The sequence below is a fragment of the Lithobates pipiens genome, unplaced genomic scaffold (assembly GCF_037356315.1).
Source record: "Lithobates pipiens isolate NorthernLeopardFrog02 unplaced genomic scaffold, aLitPip1_a1.2 Scaffold_24, whole genome shotgun sequence".
Taxonomy (NCBI): Eukaryota; Metazoa; Chordata; class Amphibia; order Anura; family Ranidae; genus Lithobates; species Lithobates pipiens.
The window spans coordinates 16,309,597-16,332,574 of record NW_027507786.1 but is presented as its reverse complement, the minus strand read 5'-3'; the positions used below and the strand labels follow the sequence as shown (position 1 = coordinate 16,332,574).

The following is a 22,978-nucleotide window of genomic DNA, read 5'->3' as shown; positions in this document are numbered from 1 at the left end:
TTCCCCTTCCCCCATCCCTCCACCCCCCCTTTTTTTTCTTTTAGACCAAGGGCAATCTAACAACACTCACAGCTAATGCATGACCAACCCATGGCTGAAATATTGTTAATGTTGATGATTTCTATGTTGTGGTTAACAAGTTCTTAAATGCTCCTTTGTTGGGGTGGCTCCCCACTACATCACCCTAGATAATCTCAAATTCTCCTTTCTACTCGACCCCCAGGTCACGAATAGCTTGTGGTTTTTGTCCTTGCTTTCACCCACACTCAGCAGTCCCTCCGGACTTTAGCTGACACCTCCAGCATTTCCCTCTATAGGTGGAGTAGCACATCTACTATCACCTCTGGTCTCTCTTTATCTCTCTATCTTTCCCTCTCTGTTATATCCATCTCTGCCCCCTCCCCTATGTTCACCCCTACTGCCACATACCCTCATCCCTACCCTTGCTTTCATACCTGATATATCCTCCCTCTCCTCCATTTCTGTCACCCCTATATTGGTCACTTATCCCTCGTGTGGATCCGCTCACCTTCCAATTTACCTCCCTCCTCACCACCAAATCACGCCCCCATTTGATATCCAATGCCTGCCCTCTGGATACAACAAATCCATATCACAATACAGAGTAAGCCGCTCACCTCTCCATCTGTGATGCTGAAATGTGTATCGCTCAATGTAAAAGGCCTCAACTTACCAGAAAAAAGATCCCAATTATTGTCCTCCCTCACTAAACATAAGGCCCACTTCATCTATCTACAAGAAACACACTTTCGCTCGGACTCCATACCTAAACTCTCCAACCACATATACCACTCAGCTTTTCACGCCACTAACCCCGACTCCAGGACCAAAGGGGTGTCTATCCTAATCTCTAAACATACAAACGTCCACTTGACTGACTCTTAAATTGACCCCGAAGGCAGGTTTATCTTCCTTATAAGCACTTACGGATCAAAACCAATAACACTGACCAATATATACTGCCCTAATGAACATTGTATAACCTTCTTTAGGAAAACATGTGATTTACTTTCTTCATTCCAGAAAGGAATAATGCTCCTGGGAGGAGACTTTAATGTCCCTTTGAACCCTGCAGTAGACTCTTCCTCAGGCTCCTCTTTCCTACTATACAAGGCCCTCCGCCAGATTAAATTACAACTCCAGAATCATACCTTACATGACATATGGCATACCTTGTTTCCATCCTGCAAGGACTATACTTTCTACTCGGCCCCACATCAGAAATATTCCAGGGTTGATTATTTCTTCCTCTCCCAAACAGGCCTACCCCTTCTACAACAGTCCACCATAGAACCCATGTTCCTGTTCGACCATCACCCGATCACGGTTACCCTCTCCTTCCTTGAAACTTGTACTAAAACGAAAATCCCTCTCTTCTCAAAGACCCATAACAATAGAAAAATGATGTACGCACATCCGCCTGTACTTTGCAGAAAACAGCAGCCCGGAAGTATCCCTGATCTCACTCTGGGAAGCACATAAGTGTGTGATCCAAGGCAAACTAATAGCCTTGGCTGCGAAAGCTAAAAAGGAATCCCAATCGACTATAAAGGCTTTGATCAAGACAATTGAAACACTGGAAGCAGCCCACAAACCAACTCACGCATAAGTTACCCTCCAGGAACTAATGCACACCTGTTCCATTCTCCTAGAGGAACTAGGTAAAAACACTAAGCGAGGTTACATCCTTGGCCAGAGGATTTTCTATGAGCATGGCAACAAATGCGGACACCTTCTTGCTCGTTCAGTCCAGGCCTCCAAACTCTCCTCCACAATTCACCAGATACGTGATGTTCGGGGGAACCCCTTTGGCCAAGAATGAGGACATTGCAGAAGAATTTTAAAGGTTTTATTCAAAGCTTTACAATTTGCATCCTAGCCACTCAAATCAACCATCCGCGAAACACGCACTAAGAACATTAGACCATTTTTATCGCAGTACAGCCCTAAACCACTTACACCACAACAGGTCCAGGAGATGGAGGGCCCTCTCTTGGGAGAAGAACTGGAGATTGCCATCAAACAAACGAAAATGAGTAAAAGTCCAGGGTCGGATGGCTTTACCCTCCAATATTATAAATTGTTTGTTGATGTCCTCTCTCCTAAACTTCTCGCCACTTTTAATGCAATCGGATCCCAACATAGTATCAGGTAGAATGTTAGCAGCACACATAACTGTTATTCCAAAATAAGGTAAAGACCCCACCCAAGTAGCTAGCTATAGGCCAATATCCCTTCTCAACGTAGACATCAAACTATACGCGAAGATACTTGCTAAAAGGCTGCTCCCCCTCTTGCCCAGGCCTCGTCTCCCTGGATCAAGTGGGCTTTGTTCCTGGCAGAGAGGCCAGAGAAAACACTATACATACCCTGAATCTTCACCATTGGCTGACATCCTCGAAATCACAAGGCTTCTTTCTTTCCCTTGACGCAGAGAAGGCGTTTGACAGACTGGCCTGGGACTACTTGCGTGAAGTACTCAGGGCCGTAGGCCTGGAGACTGGTATGCTAGCACATATAATGTGTCTATACTCCTGTCCCACCTCAGCAGTAAGGGTCAATGGCCACCTGTCAGACGCCTTCTCCATCAGCAACGGAACACGTCAAGGCTGTCCCCTCTCTCCCGTAATATATATTCAAACTCTTGAACCTTTCCTTAACAGACTAAGAAACAACCCCGATATATGCAGAGTGATTGTGAAAGATAGTGAATTTAAGGTCGCAGCTTTCGCTGACGATATACTACTCTCCTTAACCTCCCCCCGAATTTCCTTGCCCAACCTCCTCAAAGATACTGATGCGGTATCCTATCCAATCTCAAAATCAATCACACAAAATCACACCCCTTAAACGTCACCCTCCCCCCACAAGAACTAACCCAATGCCAGGAATCGTTTCCATTTCATTGGGAAAGGGTGGCAATCACATACCTCCAAATCCAAATTCCTACCTGCCTGTCGGACCTCTATAATAAAAATTTTCGCACTGCCCTTACCAAGGCCCAAAAGCACCTAAAGGACTGGATGTGGCTAAATGTTTCATGGTTTGGCCATTCAGCTCTGGTCAAGATGATCATCCTCCCACGTATACTCTACCTAATTCAATCTGTCCCAATTATTCTTCCACCAAGCTTTTTTACGACTTATCAGAAAGCCTGCTCTGCTTTTCTTTGGAAGAACTCTCCACCGAGAATTAAATATTCCCTCCTCACACTGCACAAAACCAAAGAGGGCATTGGGCTACCAGACCTGCACAGGTACTACACAATGTGTCACCTTACCAGAATCACTGTCTGGAACATACATACTCTAAAAAAGAAGTGTGTCCACCTCCAAAACTCCTTTACGCCTACACCACTACACCTACTTCCCTGGCTACCTCACAAATTGTGGCCACCAACCCTCTCTTCCCACCCGCTCATTTACCTCATTTACCCCTCCCTTCTGGCATTTAAAAAAGCTTTGCAATCTGGAACATTTGCACCTATTCCGGGCTCCTTAACCACATTGAGGGGAAACCCTGCCTTTCCTTCGGGCGACTATATCATTTTGTACACCAGGAATGGCCCTTTGAGAACATACTAGCCCTTTAGTTTTTCTCTGGTGGGACCCTAATCCCCCTGAAGAAAACAAACGCCATCACTAGGACCGCCTCATTTCCTTTCTGGACATATAAGCAAATCCGCAACTTTCTCATGACGCATACTCATCAAGCCAACTGAACGAGACAACTCACACCATTTGAATCCCTCTGCCACTGGAAAACTCCTCAAAGGCACCTTATATCCCTGTTATATACCCTACTCTCGGAAGAAATTACCCATGTTCTACACCCTGCACAGCATCCTGGAATAGGGACTTACAAACACCTCTAACTGATGAGGAATGGAACACAGTATACAAATACAGCCACAAATGCTCACTAAATGTAGCCATTCAAGAGAATTGCTACAAAGTGATAACCAGATGTTATAGGACCCCATCTCGCCTTCACAAATTCTCCTCTACCATTCCCAACACATGCTGGAAATGCGAAAAAATGGAGGGCACCATGCTCCACATCTGCTGGGACTGCAAAAAAATACAACCCTTCTGGAAAGAAGTTGTACCCTTCTGAAAAGCACCCTGAGGCGATTAAGATCACATAGGTAGCACTATACAAGTCAGTCATTCATTCATTCATTCAAGTTCACAGCCTCATATCACACGTCACTACATTCACTCTAGATTATACTACTGCCCAGTTTCTTTTGCACTACACATCATTAACAAAAAGGAATTATTACAAGTCATAAACATTGGCGATCTAAGAATGCTCCGACGATCAGGGAGTGGCTTGCGAGAGTCTCCAAAATAAAAGATATGGAAGAACTGATATACATCTCTGAAGAACGAATCCACAAATTCCCCCTCACCTGGGCATGTAGGACTCACTTTACGTCCACTGACCTTTACCGTCAGTACACTCCATAGAATGTAAATGTACAAACTGGCTTGGCCTCTTACAGGATCGTAAGGTTTGGGGGGGGGCTGGAGAGCAGATCCAACGACCTACACGCACCCCATCATTCCCTTCTCTTCACCTCCCCCCGCCTTATCCCCTTCTTCTCCTACTGCACCCCCTGCCCCTCTTGTCTTTCTATATACTCTTTTCTGTCTTGATCCTCTCTCTCTCTGTCACTAATTAAGCCACAACAGGATATGTTATCCTCATAGTTTTGGACCGGGACAAACTTTTATGCTACCTCCTACCCTTGGTTTTCCAGGAGGGGGAGAGAGGGGGAGGTGAAAATTTAAAAGAGAACCTCCACCTTAAGATGCTATGTCTGGTTCCTCTGTTTTGTTCCTCGCCTACTCATTCTAGGCTGTTCTCACGCATTGTATCTGTTTACTTGTTTATCTGTTCAGGCTTTCCCACTTGCGTCAGAGGTGGGTGGGGTCAGGTGGCGGGTGGCCCCGCCCTCCTCGTATAAGAAATGTCAGGCTGCCGGGATCCCTGCAGTGTCTACGCCAGTGGAGACAGAGGATGGATGCACTGCGCTGGAGGGAGAGATCACCCGTCGCTGGATCAGATCAGCCATCGCTGGACCCCGGAGAGATGATCATCCGTCGCTGGATAGCAAGAGTGGATTACCACCACTGGAATCTTTAAAAAAAAAAAAAATTTAATAAAGGACTTTTGCAACTTTTTCTTTGTGAAATGATAGGGGTACTTTTGTACCCCCTTACCATTTCAAACAGGGGGGGGCGGGATCTGGGGGTGCCCTTGTTAAAGGGGGCTTCCAGATTCTGATAAGCCCCCCGCCCGCAGACCCCCAAAACATCCTCCCAATGTTGAGGGCATATGGCCTGGTACGGTTCAGGAAGGGGACGCTCTCTCGTCTCTCGTCCCCCCCTTTTTTCCTGCAGAAATGAATTTTTTTTATCAATGACTGTTCTCTGTATTACAGGGAGCCGACAATTCATTATAGCTGCGAGTGCTTTTAAATTATTTTTTTTCCTCCAGAAATGACACTTTGTGCAGGGACAGTTCTAAACACGGGAAACATGCACCCCTTCACAGGCATACTATAGACACCCCCCAGGTACAAAATTTAAAGGAATATTACACTTTTATTGTTTCACTTTAAGCATTATTAAAATCACTGCTCCCGAAAAAACTGATGTTTTTAAAACTTTTTTTGCATTGATACATGTGCCCTGGGGCAGGACCCGGGTCCCCAAACACTTTTTGGGACAATAACTTGCATATTAGCCTTTAAAATTAGCATTTTCAACGTTCAAGTCCTATAGACTTTAATAGGGTTCTAAAGTTCAGATGAAGTTTAGGTCTGTTCGCAGGTTCTGGTGCGAACCGAACAGGGGGGTGTTCGGCTCATCCTTACTCTCAGCCTAGAGTTTATTGGGTGCCATCATCATATAAATTAAGGCAATGCCATATTATACAGTACCTGGTGACATACTCTACCTGGTGGCCCCTTCAAATGGACCCACAATGCACTAGGCTTACTTGATGAACTTCTATTGAGCACAAAGTTTAATAACTCAAAAATGTGTTGCTTTTTTCATTATAAGCATGCATGATCTGATTTCTATGATTGTTGGCAAAGTAAATGTACAAAACACTCAGTATCAAAATAAATTAAAGCCGTAGTAAACCGCATAAAAAAAAATTGGCCCCAGACAGTTTAAGTCATAGAGGTTGATTTACTACAGGCAAATAGTCTGTGCACTTTGCAAGTGCTCTTGCTCCAGAGCTTAGCAAACGAGGTAAGGCTTCACTTTCCAAAGAATACCCAATCACATGGAAGGAAAGAAAAACAAAAAAATGTTTGCTTGCTCGTGATTGGTTGATAGAAGTCAGCAGCGCTTCTACTCATTTACTAAGCTCTGGAGCAACTGCTCTTTCAGTTTGCAAAGTGCAAGTCTATTTGCCTTTAGTAAATCAACCCCAGTATGTGTTCATATGAATCACATAATAGCACATTATGACAGACTTATGAAGCCCTCCAGCAGCACGCTGTCACCGCTGAAGGAGCTTCCACACACACACACACGGTCTTCCTTTTGGGTTTGCGGGCTTCCACTATATGAATGGGCGAGCCGGCGATGACGCATGCACGTGAGAGTCGCTATTTACGGACATTTCTTCATAGCACATGTGCCGTTGACATCACCAGATGCATCTAAAGTAATTATATTCTAAACGGTACACGTTTAGGAGATATTTACTGTACCTATAGGTAAGCCTTTTTATAGAAAAAAAGGAAAATTACCGCTCTAGGTGAATAATTTAAAGATCACAATGCAATGACGTCAGTAAGCCACTCCTCCTGATGCGTGTTTCCTCACAAGCTCCTCCCAACACGTTTCGTCACAAGCTCTTCCCGACACGTGTTTCGTCACAAGCTGACATCAGCTTGGGCCCCAGGATAACCTCAGCTTGTGACAAAACACACGTCGGGAGGAGTGGCGTGCTGATATCACTGCGTTGTGATCCCAAGAGGATGGGTGTTGGCTTTTATTAAACTTGATACCATTTATCTCGCTTCTTGTGTAAGTGCAACCTTTAATTGTAATAAAACTTGTGTGTTTTGATTTACACTATGTTGGGTTCTTTCCTTTTTGGGTAAATTTGCCTGGCCCATGTTTACGGAAACTGGATCATCGAGTCTCCCTGGTTTGATTGGCGGGTGTCCTGCCCATTTACTGCAAGGAATCTACTTGTGAGCTGGTATCTTAACACCCCCTGGATAAAGGCCCTGGCTGGGTTGATAGCCACCAGCTAATTTAGCATGTCTTCCGGTAAGCACACACTGTATGTGGTGGAGGTTTACGAGTTTGTAGTGGTGTTTGGGAGTTGTTTCAAGTCATTTGAACGATTCAAGCTACGCACATTCACCTATGGTTGATGGACGTATTCATAATTTATAGTTTGATCATATATTCATTCATTGTTATTATTTCAATTGATAATCAATATATATATATTTGCTTATGTATGTAATAATTTTCAACATTGGTTAGCGCTGCTCCCCTTCCTTTATTAAGCCTTATTATAAGCTTACCTATAGGTAAAAATCATACATGGGAGTTTACGTCCACTCTAATAAACTCTAATAAACAATAACAGTCTAATGTGGCATCACTAAAAAAAAAGAACATGTCAATGAGACTTCCTGCAGAAGGCTCTCCTCTCCTCCACCAAAGTGTTGATGTCAAATCCAGCTCTGCTGTCTTGTGCTGTTTAGTATTATACTATATATAATATTGGCTGATAAATGGCTCACATAGTCTACAAGCGTTTGGACTTATCAGGACATTGAAAAACTTACCACCAAAATCCACCATGAAGTATATTAAAAAACAAAACAAAATCGCTGTTAATATATAGAGGGTACGAAGAAAAACTCTTATCCATGGTCTCCATCCTATAAAAAGAAAAAAAAACAATAAATGTAATTTTATTTCTGCATGTCTGGAAATTCTTCCCAAACAACACTGAAAATAAACCGATATCTACAATGTTTCTTTAACTTTTACTAGCTATACATATGAAACTGGCCAACTGTGAGGATCGGTGTCATGGTTATGCAATAGAGTTTGTCTGCTTACCTGTCTCCATGTGTTCATTTCTAGAGACCAGCCGACCCTCACCTGACTGCTTTTATAATCCATCCTCTGGCATGGCTCCACCCTAGCTCCTATCAGAGAGCTCTATATTAACCTGTGCACTGCTAGCCAATCCTGCTGATCAACCTTTGTGTGTTAGCTTCCTGTTACCTGCCATGTGCTCTTCTCTTGTTTTCCATTACCGACTTTGACGTGTCCTTGACTATCCCTGTTTGCCTGTGATCCTGACCTTTTGGCGTGTTCCTGACTTTTCCTGTCTGCTTGTGGCCCCGACCTTGGCTTTGTCCCTCACCATCCATATCCTCCTGTTGCCTACTGTGGGTGTGAGCTGGGGGACCCTGGGGGTTGCAACCTGGAGCCAGTTGCAGCCCAGTCCATCCTCACCACTCGAGGCTCTGGTGAACACCTGCTGGCTCTTAGACTCCGCGCCCCAGGGAATCTTACGCTCTAACCCCGGTGGGATCCATCTTGGTGTTCTGGCGGCCCTGCCTTCCTATCACCTTGACCCCCGTCCGCAGCAGTCAGCCGTAGGGTCCACGACCTTGCGGTGCACTCCTAATTCCTGTGGTGTGCATCTGTCACCTGGCCTTAAGGTGACCTGACAATTGGATTGTATAACTCTCTATAATCCAAACAAATTCATACGTATCGCAAAGTGTATGGACACACTTTTGATAAAGTGCAATGTAATATATAAACATAAATAACAATACATTTCAGGAAAGGATAAGAGCTGGAAATAATGTGTACAGCTACCCTACCTAACAGAGCAATTGGCATTGAATGTAATGGAAATGTGGCCATTTTATTTAGATGCCACCACTACAGTTGAAAGGGGCTGCCACTTAGACAGGGGCCTGGCATTTTAGGAATGACTGGCCACAAAGCATTTATGTAAAAATGTCAGACATATTTTCAGATAGGGATATCCATATTGCACCAAAAAGAAAGGTTTCGGTCTTTAAGTAAGAGGCCCCCTGCCCTAGGGTCTATACCAGCGGCGGTCAGCTTACTTGATGTTGAGGGCATAAAGCAAATACTATTATGTGAATGTAATGCTACAGAATGTAGTACAGTGCCTTGCAAATTATTCACCCCCCCCCCCTTGGCTTTTTACCTATTTCGTTACATTACAGCCTTTAGTTCAATGTTTTTTTAATCTGAATTATATGTGATGGATCAGAACACAATAGTCTAAGTTTAAGCCCCTGTACACACGGTCGGAGATTTCCACAACAAAATCCATCGGATTTTGTCCGTCTGATCTTGTCCCAAACTGTTGCATACACACGGTTGGACAAAGTTGGCGAAAAATCTGATCTTTCAGAACGTGATGACATAATTTTGTTATGACGGGACTACGTTCAGGCTAGTAGCCAATAGCTTTGATGTAGGAATTTGATCTGAGCATGCGTGGCACTTGGTCCGATCGAAATTCTCTACACATGATGGGAGTATGTCCGATCGGAGCAGTTGGTCGGGAAATATTTCCAACATGTTGGAAAATTGGGTCCGACGGATATTCCGACGGAATCAGTCCGATGGAGACCACACACAGTCGGATTATCCGATGACACGGTCCGATAGGACACATTCCGACGGATTTTCCGACCGTGTGTACAAGGGCTAAGAATTAATTCAATAATACAATAAATTTAAAATATAAATTGTGGTTAAGGACACAAAAATAGACCATCACCAATGGCAAACCATGCACCAAGGAAACCATAGTTTATCAATTACATTGTGACATCACTATCCATTTACAGCACAAGATACACTGATAGGACGTAACGTACGTACGGGGGGAGGAGCTTAGTGCCACCCTGTGCTGTTTGTTTTTGCTTTACACATTGATCTCATTCTAAGCCCTTGTACGGAATGTGTCCGATCAGACCGTTTTGTCAGATATTCCGACTGTGTGTGGTCTACATCGGACTGTTTCCATCGGAATATCCGACTGACCAAGTTTTCCAATTTGTTGGTAAAATTTTCCAACAAAATGCTCCGATCGGACATACTGCGATCATGTGTAGAGAATTCCGATCGGACAAAGTGCCAAGCATGCTCAGATCAAATTCCTACACCAAAGCTATTGGCTACTAGCGTGAATGTAGTCCCGTCGTAACGAAATAACGTCATCACGTCGGATTTTCCGACAACTTTGTCCGACCGTGTGTATGCAACAGTTTCGGACAAAATCCATCGGATTTGGTTGTCGGAATCTCCGACCCGTGTGTACAAGGGGCTAAGTGTATCTTGTGCTGTAAATGGCTCAGCTTGTGTCTTGATATGCTTATTGCCCACTACTGGCATCTTGTGGTGTAAAGCAGTATTGACAACAATTCACTGCTATTCAGTAATTCATTCACAGAACTGTGGACTTTGAAATTGAAAGATTTTTTTTTTGTGTTATATAAAAACTTCTTGATTTTCTTTATTTTTTAAATGAATATTTTAATAAAACGATCTGTTTATTGCTACACTTAGATTTTTAATTTTTTTTTCTATAAAATATTTATTAATTTTTCAAACAGTACAGTAACAAGCTGAACTTAACTGGTTCCCGACCAGCGCACGCCGATGTACGTCGACAGAATGGCACGGGCAGGCATATTGGCGTACATGTACGTCCAATCTTCAATGCCGCCCTGCCATCGGGAGCGTGCCACCGCCGGCGCGCTCCCGCGCTGGTTGGGACCCCCGTGAGGCCGGTTGAGGGACCCGCAGACTCGATCGCCGCGGGCATACCCGCGATCCTCTCACGGGACATCTGAATGGAGGAAATGCCGCGTAAACGGCATTTCTCCATTCTGCCTAGCAACTAGTGAAGCAGATCTCTGCTCCATGTGATTGGAGCAGAGATCAGTGTTCACTAAATGAAAGCCCAACCCCCCCACAGTTAGTAACACACCCTTAGGAACACTTAACCCCTACACTGCCACCCACTGGTTAACCCCTTCACTGCCAGTGTCATTTACACAGGAATCACTGCATTTATATAGCAGTGATTACTGTATAAATTACACTGGTCTCAAAAATGTGTCAAAAATGTCCGATGGGTCCCCCACAATGTCGCAGTCAAAATAAAAATCACTGATCGCCACCATTACTAGTAAAAAAAAAAAATAATAAAAAATTATTAATAAAAATGCTATAAAAATATCCCCTATTTGTAAACGCTATAACTTTTGCGCAAACCAATCAATAATCGCTTATTGCGATTTTTTTTACCAAAAATATGTAGAAGAATACGTATTGGCCTAAACTGGGGGAAAAAAAATTTTTTTTTATATATTTTTGGGGGATATTTATTATAACAAAAAGTAAAAAATAATGCATTTTTTTCAAAATTGTCGCTCTATTTTTGTTTATAGCGCAAAAAATAAAAACCGCAGAGGTGATCAAATACCACCAAAAGAAAGCTCTATTTGTGGGAAAAAAAGGACGTCAATTTTGTTTGGGAGCCATGTTGCACGACCGCGCAATTGTCAGTTAAAGCGACGCAGTGCCGAATCGCAAAAAGTGGTCTGGTCTTTGACCAGCAAAATGGTCCGGTCTGTAAGTGGTTAATGTACTAAGAAGGCACAGTACATATCGTTATCACAGACGATTAAAGTTAGAGCATTTAAACAATTGAACAGTTGAACAGAGCCTTGATTCAATGTTAGGACATAAGGTGAACTTGTGCCTACATCTCTGGCTTGAACCTAAAACATTTCCCCCTGTACCCAAAAGAGTGGGTGTAGCTGTTCTTATGAAAGATCACCATTGCAGTTAGTGTTTAGGAGCGCATCCTAAGGGACAAGCCTTGTGCCTCGGGAGGATTCAGTCGGTTATAAGTGTCAGTCTACCTCCCAGAGACCCATTGTAAGGCTGTGGGAAAAGGGGGAGATATCATCAGCTGGGAGCGGGATGTAGAGGGCAAGGAAAGTACTCGCCCTGCCAATGAGTATCAGTCAACCGTTTAGGGGGTATGGGCGTCTGTGTCAGAGGTAGCTCCCCAAGAAGGGGGAGTTATAGGGGTGTTAGGAAAAGAGGGGGGGGATAGAGAGGAAAGCGGAGATGGGGGGAGGGGTGTGATAGGGGCATAAAGTCAGAAGGGGATCTTCTTTTCGGTCTCCCCCAGCCACCTAGGCACAAGCACATGAGGGGAAACGACAAACCAACGTTCTGGCCTATATAATCTGAAATAGATTGGACGGCTTATGTCTAAACGGGATCGAGTTTTTTTCTATATTTTTTTAACTTTCGTTGGAGTTTTTCCCAGACTTTTCTGTTCATATATACCTACCTACCTACATCTGGAGTGAATCCTTTGGGCTTTTTTTCTGAAGTCGGCTAAATGTGATCAAGCGATTCGGACAACTGCTCTATTCGCATGTGGAAATAAAGGTTCCTGCACAGGGCCGTCTTTAAGGCAGGGCAAAAGGGGCAGCTGCCCTGGGCCATGTCATTGTTGTGGGGCCCAAAGCAGCTGCCTCATACTTGCCAACTATCCCAGTTTACATTCCCTTGTCCCTTGAAGTTTTAGTCCTGTGCTGTGTCCCGATATCTCAGTGTGAAGTGCTGCTACTAATGCTGCCCAGCTCTGCCCTATTGTTGTGTACAGATGACTCACCTGCAGACCTGTGTTTACATGAAAATACTGGCATTCATATGTAAATAGCTGAGGCCAACTGCATTGATATGTAAATAAAGGCAGCATTCATAGGTATATCATGCCCCCCTGCAGTGAGGAGAAGATGTGCTGTAACCTATAGCAACCAGTGAGCAGTATTACTGTACAGCTATCTCTAGCAGCCAATCAACAAGCAGAAATGTGCTGTAACCTCTAGCAACTAATCAGTGAGTCTTAAGGAGTGCTGTAACCTCTAGCAACCAGTCAGTAAGCAGTAATGATATGCTGTAACCTCTGGCAACCAATCGCAATCGCTGCCTGATCTGATAGAGCAAACTGATTTTAAGTCTAGCTGCTATTTATTGTATGTCTCCTAGAAGGTGGAGAGCAAAATTGCATGGGGGGAGGGGGGCCCTAAGAACATTTTTGCCCAGGGTCCAATCAATATTAAAGACGGCCCTGCTCCTGCACACCGTCTTTAATACGCGCATTTGACCATCTGAGAATTAAGAGGTCCATCAGAACTGGTAAGAGTTTATTCCTACTGGTGGAAGGAGTGTCACATACAAGCAATCAGCTGTCTTCCCACGTGGTGTTTCCTCTCTACATGCTCTTCTGTTGTCATATATGACCAATACGTGTGGACTTTTGTATTTTACGCTGCACCATTTATATAAATTGATGTGTTATTAAGGTGTTTTTTGTATTGCTCCTTTAGGTGTTCCGCTTGCAATTAGTTTGTTTTGTATTATACATGTGAGCGCTGATTGTTTTTTTTCTTGATTTAAGTCTCTGAACCTTGCATCAGCTCCTGGCCCGAGGAAAATGGAAGTGGTTCGCCTGATCCTTCTGATCCCCTGCGGGACTTTCCCAGATCACTCTCTTCTGCCACTCTCTCCAGCCCCTTTGGGATCCAGAGTTGAGACCACGGGGGTGAGACTGGAGGAGTGAGGAGTGGTGTGCTTCTCCCTCCCCGGCCGGCGATTAAGCAAGGAGAGGCTGCCACTGAGTGCTGAGTCACGAGGGGTCGGAGCCTGACACTGGAGTAGAGGAGGAGATATTTGCCGAAAGACAGGCACCGCTGTCTACGGCGATATGCCACGAGTGGCGGCTTCCGTGCGCATGCGTGGGAGTGACGTCATCGCTGCTCCGCCGCTGTCATTTGGCGAAGCCGCGAGACCCCACGAGAAGATGGATGCTCTGGACTACAGGGGACAGCGGTGACTTCGCTGGCTCCTGTGTCAGGTAAGTGACACATAATGGACTACTATGCGATGCGATGCATAGTAGTCCATTATGCTTTACCTTTGCAGGGAATAAAAGAGGAAGTAAACTCATCAGGGTTTACTTCCTCTTTAAGGCCCTTAATGTATTTTTAGAAATTATAGTAATCTTTTACCATTTCCTGTCACCCTCACACCTGTCAGTGCCCATGTTTTGGGTGCACTTCCATGCTAGCGCAAGCATGGGCTTGCACCTTTGTGCGTACCTATGATGCGTCTGTATGAGATAAGCTAAGATTAATTAATAATTAATCAATAACAAAATTATATTCAATACTTTTAGGAATGTTTTTTTAGAAAAGTTGTTTTAAGATTTTTTAGGAATGTGTTGTCAAAACCAGATCCAAATCCTTTGATAGTTGTAACCGGGGGCTAGCTTTGAGAATTTGCTTGAATTTATCTCTACTTACATTTTATTTTTATTTTTATTTCTATTTTTATTTTCATTTTCATTCTCATTTTCATGTTTCATTATATTATTATTATTATTATTATTATTATTATTATTATTTTTATTTTCATGTCCTATTACACTGTATTCTATTTATAATAATAATAATAATAATAATAATAATAATAATAATAAATAATAATATAATAATCTGGCCATTTGTGTTCCTTTGTTTTTATGATTTTATTATCCCAAGTTTTGCTGCCATTTGTGAAATGCCCTGTACACACTATAGGATTTTCCGATGGAAAATGTGTGATAGGACCTTGTTATTGGAAATTCCGACCGTGCATAGGCTCCATCACACATTTTCCATAGGAATTTCCGTCACACAAAATTTGAGATCTGGTTCTCAAATTTTCCGCCAACAAAATCCGTTGTCGTAAATTTAAATCATATGTACACAATTCCGAGGCACAAAGTTCCACGCATGCTCGGAAACAAGCAGAAGAGCCACACTGCCTTTTAAACTTCATTTTTCTAGGCTCGTTCTTGGCGTTCGGAATTTCAGACCAACTTTGTGTGACCGTGTGTATGCAAGACAAGTTTTGAGCCAACATCCGTCGGGAAAAATCCCATTGATTTTGTTGTCGGAAAATTCTATCGTGTGTACAGGGCAAAACAGTTCTATGAATGTCCCCCATACACTGTTTTTCTACATGTTCGTCTTTGCTGGGACCTGTTGTCCCACAGCACTACCATATAAATAGCACGATCTTGACACTCCCACCCCAGGCCAATAGAAGGAGGTGAAGCTCCGAGCACGTAGCCTGCCAGTTCTCCTCTCCTTCTCTGTGGACATTCCTCCGGATGCACTTCTGTGATTCCTGTGACGTCATGACGTCAGATGAGCTTTTTATGTTCTTACTTGTTGTAAGTGTATTTTGATACCTTGCCATTAAAGCAGCTTTTAATACTACACTCAGGTGGCGCTTCCTGGTTTATCCCCACTGGATAACTCTTGACTGAGTTCATTAAGGACCCTTGGGTGTAAGCCACCTGGTCCCGGTGACTTATTAATGTTACGTTTTTAAAGTTTATTTCTAATTATATCCACTGTTAGCCATGAGGGTGCTTCCTGTGATGTGTCATAAACATTGCAGTCTTGGTTACTAAATCCACCCGTTTCCCTTGTGAAGATTGAGGAGAAGAATACATTCAAAACCTTTACCATCTCTTCATCTTTTGTCCCTTCATCATCCTTTATTCCCCTATTTCTATAATTAAATAATTTCTTGGCATTTTATTTTACTCTCCTCCGCTATGTGCCTTTTGTGTTCTATCTTAACTGCTCCGATTACACCCTTACATTTATCATTACATTCTTTGTAAAGTTGGAATGCTACTGATGACCCGTCAGCGTGTATTATTTGAAGGCCTTTTCCTTTGCTTTTATATGCATTTTTACATTGGAGTTAAGCCACCCAGGATGTTTTTATTAGCTCTGCTAAATTTATTTCCCATTGGGATACACTGGCCAATACATTTATTTAATATGCTCTAAAAGCACACCCATTTTTCTTCTGTATTTCTTTGTTTCTAGGATTTTATCCCATTTAATATCTTCTAGGCAGGAGCGTAGTTTAGGGAAGTTGGCTTTTCTGAAATTCAGTGTCTTTTTACCCTTGTGTTTCCCATTTGTTTGATTTATGCTGAAACTAATTAACCTGAGATCACTGTTACCTAAATTGGCCTGCATTTCCACATCTGTGATCAGGTCTGTATTGTTAGTAATCAGTAGGTCTAGTAACGCATTGATTCTTGTTGGTGCATTTACCATCTGACCCATGAAATTGTCCTGCAAGATGTACCATTTTTCATTTAGACTAAGGGGATCCCCCCAGGCACTATATTGAAAGGAATTTTTCACTTTAACAACTTCCTGCAAAATGATGGCTGGGGTGGTGGTTCAGTTATCCTGACTGGGCGTTATATGATGTGCAGTAGGATAAGCCGCGATCGGGGGGAGAGCAGCATGGCGATCGATGTTGTGGTGGGTCAGTCTGACACATCGCAAAACCGATCACGTTAAAGAGCCTCTGATGGAGATGGAGTCCAATCATGGCTGATCACAGTCTAAACAGGAAGAACCGTTTATCGGCTTTTCCTCACTCGCATCTGACAGACGCAAGTAGAGGAGAGCCGATTGCCTGCTCTAATGACAGGGGGGAGTCTGTGCTGATTATTTATCAGTCAAGCCCCCCGCGGATGCCACCAGGACCACCAGGGATGCCCACAAAGGACACCTACCAGGTATGCCACCCTGGACCACAAGGAATATGCTAATAAAGGGGGGGGGGGGGGAAGTGCCTGGTATTGAAGTAGTTGAGCATCGGTATATATAAATTACTGCTCATTTAAAAATTACGTTTTTTACAAACTTTGTTTCATTGCTACATGTCCCCCAGGGCTGTACCTGGACCCCCATACCCATTGTATGCCCAATTACTTGCATATAAGCCTTCAAAATGGGCAATTTTGATTTTTCCAGTTCGGGTCCCATAGACTTCAATGGGGTTCGTTATGCGGTTCTGAACTTTCAAGATGTTAGAAGGTTCTGGTGCAAATCATACAGGGGGTCGTTCGACCCATCCCTACTTTTTAGGTACTAAAAATCATATTTCTTTCAATCTGTGATCATAATAAGCATTCATTTCTTCTTATAATCATTTGTGAGCTCATCAGTATCTCTTCTATTTGTTTGTTGAAATCAATCGGTCTGATAAAAGGAGACTGATGGTTGTCAGTATCAAAAGGATCAAGCAAATGATAACGGGAAATTGTTATTTGAAAAATTGATAATCTTTTGTCTATGACCGGTATTAGTGAACACTCTCAGGATTGGTGGTCTTGAGGATCCTCTAGTTCTGGTATCTGAGGTTGTATAATATTCTGAATACAGACTTACATACCGACTTACAGACCAAATGTCAGTAACTTACCTTTTTTAACAAATGTATCCAAAATGCCTATTGCGAATACTAATATCCCTGAAAGAATCAAAGCAATTGAAATATCCTTTACTGGACTCCGTCCTGTAAAAGAAACACACAATAGACATAATTTGAATCCTACATGTTTGGAGAACCCCAACACTTCAACATATGCTGGCTGTACATTTATAATTGCATTTGCAACATTTATGTTATTATTACCAGCTCAACAATATGATCCAACTATATAATTCTCCATAATCCATTAATATTGCACATTTTGTTTTCGCACATAAGAAGGAGATTTTCTGTTTGGGTCAACCATGAGATCAACCCAAACCATTTTGTCTGCAGTTTGAAGAATAGGTGAGCAAAATAGCAGATAAAAGCAAATCACCTCCTCAAACCTCCGGCTAATGCAGCTGTAAGACTATTTATTTTGCTGTGGAATCACTACTGCCACTGAATGAAAGTTTCCTGGTGGCTTCTTTCAAACTGTAAACACGTTGGCAGGGATCCTGGGTAGTGACATTCACCAAAAAATCGCCACGATCATATTTGATCAATGACATTACCCAGCATCTGGCATCTGGCCATTGACTGTCGTTTGCGGTGGATTGTCGCTGCGACTGGTTGACACCGATTCATCATGATTGATGCTTAATCCTTATCTCAGAATGACAGGATTTACTTGGATTTATATCAGGAGACATATATATGATTTTTAATTCCAATGAGTTTTTATTGAGTTTTAAACATATAACATATATAAAGCTTAATACAAAGGTTTGCGGTTAGGACTGGGGGTGGAGCCACAAGATGGCGCCAAATAGGAACTTGCTATGAGGCCTCATGCATCACCCCGAGCGAGTATGAGGACGTATGCAATATCCATTTCACCCTATTTTAGCCGTTGTATGTTGCCGTTTTGACAACTCTCCTATAACACTCCTACGCTGTACGTGCCACTTGGGATCAGAGGGAGTGAAGCTGCACCAACCTAATACAGAAAGACTGAGACTTCTTACCTGTTATTACAGGTCTCTGGCTTTCTTTAGGTGAGATCCTCTTCCACTGGGTACACACCAATATACACCGGAGGAGTGAAAGAAACCCGGAGTTGCTCCGGTGACTCTGGCTGCTGATCCAGCTCCCTGCCTGTGAGAGAGGCTGGTGGGTGGGTACGCCTGCTTGCGGACAGCATGACCTGTTGGTCAAAATCGGAGTAAGCAAGGAGGGAAGCTGCTGGGATGCCTGAGGGAGCCGGTGGATGTAGCCCCCCATTCCTGCCTGTGAGAGAGGCTAGGGAGGTGGTTGTGTGGAGCGGAGCAGAGGGTGTTGCCTGGCTGAGATGAGATGTGACTGAGACAGCAAAGGAGGCGGTCGGATGCAGTGTAGTGGGACAGACGGCCTTACAGAAGCCCTGGATTGAAAAATTCACCATGGAGGTCTGGAGGTGAACAAGAACTCAAGGAGGGGATAAGTTTACAGTGGGGACCCACTAGTGGTGCCGACAGAAGGACACAACAGAAGGAGGAATGAAGGAGACCGTTTAGGACCGATTGGAAAAAAAAAAAACTGGCTAAATAAATTAAAGTAACATAATTTTCAGAGTAAACTATAGGTTATAGAGCTTACCCATCTTGTAAGTGCTTCTAGATAAATTGGAGGACTTTATGTCTGGATGCAGCAGTAAGATGATTAATGAGATTAATAAGAAATTTTAGTTTAAAGCTATTATAAAAGCCGTTGCAGCTATTGCTTCTCCTGCTTCATCTCGTCTTTACCTGTTTGCAAAGATTGCTCTATGGACTGTATTTTAAATCCGATAAAGCCTATACAAATATATATATATATATATATATATATATATATATAGTGACATTGGGGTGTTTAACTCAAGTGGTTAGATGCATTTTTTGTGCAGTGAATCCACATCAGACAGGCATTTCTAAATAAGAGCCTGGTAGCCCACATTTATTAAAGGGAAAACAAAACAGTCCATCCAGGAATCCCACACAGGGGTTTAACTTCATTCAGCACACATAAATGAAAACATACCAAGCCACCTGGCTCTCAATTGTCAGCAGTTCCTCTGCTTGCTCCCAACAGACTTATCGATTCTTTCCAGCCCCCTGGACTCACTGGCTTCCGTAGTCTTCCCGACTCTCAAGGCTGGCCAGCCTTTCCCAGTCCCTGAGCAAAGAATCCCGCTTACACGGGCTACAGTCTCCCACAGTGCAGACCACTCTCCAAACACAGGTTCGTCTTCAAACAGCAGCAGCAAGCTGCTCACACTCCACCATCCTCCACCCTCTACTCTCACCAGCCCCTCGTTATATGGGCTGTGTGCAGCTGGGCACACACCCTGCTTGCTATCCTCAAGACCCGGACACAGGGTTGGAGATCCCATCTCACCCATGACTCTTAGGGATCTCCAAACTACAGAATCCCATCCAGAACTAGGAAAACCTGGAGAAAACTGACAGAGCAGTTTTCTCCATTTAAACTCTACACTCTGTAGTTTTGCAGTCCGCAGATAGAGGACTGGATGACCACCAACTCCCTCCAGCTGAACGAATCAAAGACAGAGCTTCTTATCTTACACCCAAATCATAAGCCTGCAACCAAAACCTCCTGGTCTCCACCAACCGTCTTTGGGCAGACTATCTCCCCAAAGACCAAAGCGAAGAGTCTCGGGGTTATTTTAGATGCACAAATGTCAATGGATGCGCAAATAGGATCTGTAGTCAGTCGATCTCACCATCTGCTGCGCATGCTTCGCAGACTCATCCCTTTTATCCCAAAGAATGACACAGCAGTGGTAGTTGGAACAATCATTAATTCACGACTGGACTACGCAAACTCGCTTTACATAGGATTACCACAATATCAACTTGCGCGATTACAACTGATCCAAAACACGGCGGCAAGGCTGATAACAGGAAAAAAAACCCTGGGAATCCATCTCTCATTCACTGAGGAGCTTACATTGGCTAACCGTAAAAAATCGGATCACGTTCAAGACCCTTTGCCTCACCCACAAATGCATGCATAGAGAAGCTCCGCAATACCTAATAGAGAAAATAAATCATTACACACCAAACCGCAGTCTTCGATCAGCCAACAAAAACCTCCTCCTCGTGCCCAAAGCCCGGTATAAATCCAAGGGGGATCGGAGATTCGCTGTCCAAGGGCCTCGGCTATGGAATGCTCTACCAATCAACATCCGCCTGGAAGAAAATCACCTGGCTTTTAGGAAAAAACTCAAGACCTTCCTCTTTTAGCAGATGATCAAAGCTCGCCACAGTGCCTAGAGGCGATTCAGTTCGCATTGTGCGCTATACAAGTATTTCATTCATTCATTCATTCAGATATGCAAACTCTGTGTCTCTTTTACCTCCAATTTCATAGGGACAGAGCCTCGCTCTGCCACAATATATATATATATATATATATATATATATATATATATATATATATATATATAGAGAGAGAGAGAGAGAGAGAGAGAGAGAAAGAGAGGGAGAGAGAGAGAGAGAATTTGTATTGGTAGAAGCCTGAAACTTGAGGCTTAAAAAGAGTCCATAGAATACAAAAGACAAATTTGTCATCAACAGAAACCACAAGAGATGTAAAAACAAGTAGCATTTGGCATGAGAAGCGCTGCACCAATCAAATTTAATGAGGCTGAGATTCTTATCTTCATGGATTTATCACAAGAGACCTGGACTCGTAGGAGAGCTCTGAAATCCCTAATAAACCAGTTACAAGCAAGGGTTTGGATGGCTTCACATCCTTATATTTTAAAAAGTTTTCAGGTACCCTCACTCCCTTCTTACATTTATATATGAACTCTATTTTGGGAGGCTTGAAGATCCGCGAATAGGCACTGGGGACCTATCTATCACTCTTGGGTAAAGAAGGGAAGGACCCAACTTTGTGCTCTAGCTTTAGGCCGATTTCACTGATTAATGAGGACATTAAAATATATGCAAGGATTTTGGCCGAAAGATTGAGACCATTTATGCCGGATTGTATTGAAAAAGATCAAGCAGGATTTGTGCCTGGGAGGGAGGCAAGAGATAATATATTAAGAACAACTTTACAGATGCATAAAGCAAAAAAGGGAAGGAAACTTGTTATTTTTCTATCAAAAGAGGGCTTTTGATAGGTTAGATTGGGATTTTATATTGCGGACACTAAATAAATTTGGTATGGCCCCACGAATGCTGAGGTGAAATGGCTGAAATTCAAGTAAATGGAACTCTGTCCGAGATCCTTCGGCCATATAGAGGTACATGCCAGGGGTGTCCCCTGTCCCTCCTACTCTTCGTGTTTTCCTTGGACCCCTTTTTAGCTTCTATAAGAGCCAATTATAAAATTAAAGGTATAGAGATTGCGGGACAAGAACATAAGACATCCGTATTTGCGGACAATGTTATGCTATATATAACGCATCCTACACAAATACTCCCAGAGATTTTGTTAGACTTGAGTGATTATGGGGATGCATCGAACCTCAAGCTTAACATGGAGAAAACTGAGATATTAGATATCTCAGTTTCCTCAGATGAAGGAAGAGATCTCAAAATTCTGTATCCCTTTAAATGGAGGAGGGGATTGAAATATCTGGGAGTGTTTCTGTCAACATCAACAATGGACCTATATCAGGATAATTATTTGCCCCTATTGAATACAATTAAACGTGACTTGAGAGGATACCCTACACATAGACTATAATGATTCGGCAGGATAAGTGTCATCAAAATGATGACTCTCCCGAAAGCCTTGAATATTTTTCAGTGTCTCCCGATAAATATTCCTGTGGCCTATTTTAAAACACCAATGCCGGACACACTATCGGAATTTCGGCCAGCAAAAGACCGATGAGAGCTTTTCATTTGAAAATGCGACCGTGTGTATGCTCCATCGGACTTTTGCTGTCCGAATTTCCTCCAGAAAAAGTTTGATAGTATGTTCTCAATTTTTCCAATGGAAAAAGTTTCTATCAGAAATTCCCTTTGTGTGTATGCAATTCCGATGCGTAAAATTCCGACGCATGCTCGGAAACAATTCAACGCATGCTCAGAAGCATTAAACTTCCCTTTTATAGTGCCGTCAAACGTAGTCGCGTTATTGACCATCGGAAGTTGGTGTGACCGTGCGTATGCAAGACAGCTTTAGCTGAATTCCATTGGAATTCGGTTGAAAAAAGCTTCAGACTTAATTCCGTCAAAAATATGCTAAGGCCCGTATTTGGCAGACATTATGTAGCATGCTTACAACATTTGGAAGTATACGAAACCAAACAGAGCATACAAAAGAAAAAAAAGGCAGAACATGAGTCAGAGAATATCTCACAGTAAGCAAAATCATTAGTGATTGCATTGTGGTTAATTTGGATTGGATTAACATGCCTGTCTAACCAGGGACTCCATCTATCTATAGTGACATTAGGAGAGTCAGTAGAGAGTGCACGCATTTTGTCATAAGTGATATGTTGGTGGACTAAGGACACCACTTCAGAAGTCATT

At 43.0% G+C, this 22,978-nt stretch overlaps 1 protein-coding gene across 2 annotated transcripts in view; it reads right to left on the bottom strand.

Annotated features, from left to right (window-relative positions):
- LOC143929685 (natural cytotoxicity triggering receptor 3 ligand 1-like) overlaps window positions 1-22,978 on the bottom strand; it is a 114,845-nt gene that overhangs the window by 19,944 nt on the left and 71,923 nt on the right. For both annotated transcript variants that reach the window (XM_077453628.1, XM_077453629.1), the window contains 2 exons: window positions 17,451-17,543; window positions 7,856-7,951 (listed from right to left, as the gene is read on the bottom strand). In XM_077453628.1, coding sequence (XP_077309754.1) covers window positions 7,856-7,951; window positions 17,451-17,543 — 189 coding nt within the window. The remainder of the gene's footprint in view (window positions 1-7,855; window positions 7,952-17,450; window positions 17,544-22,978) is intronic.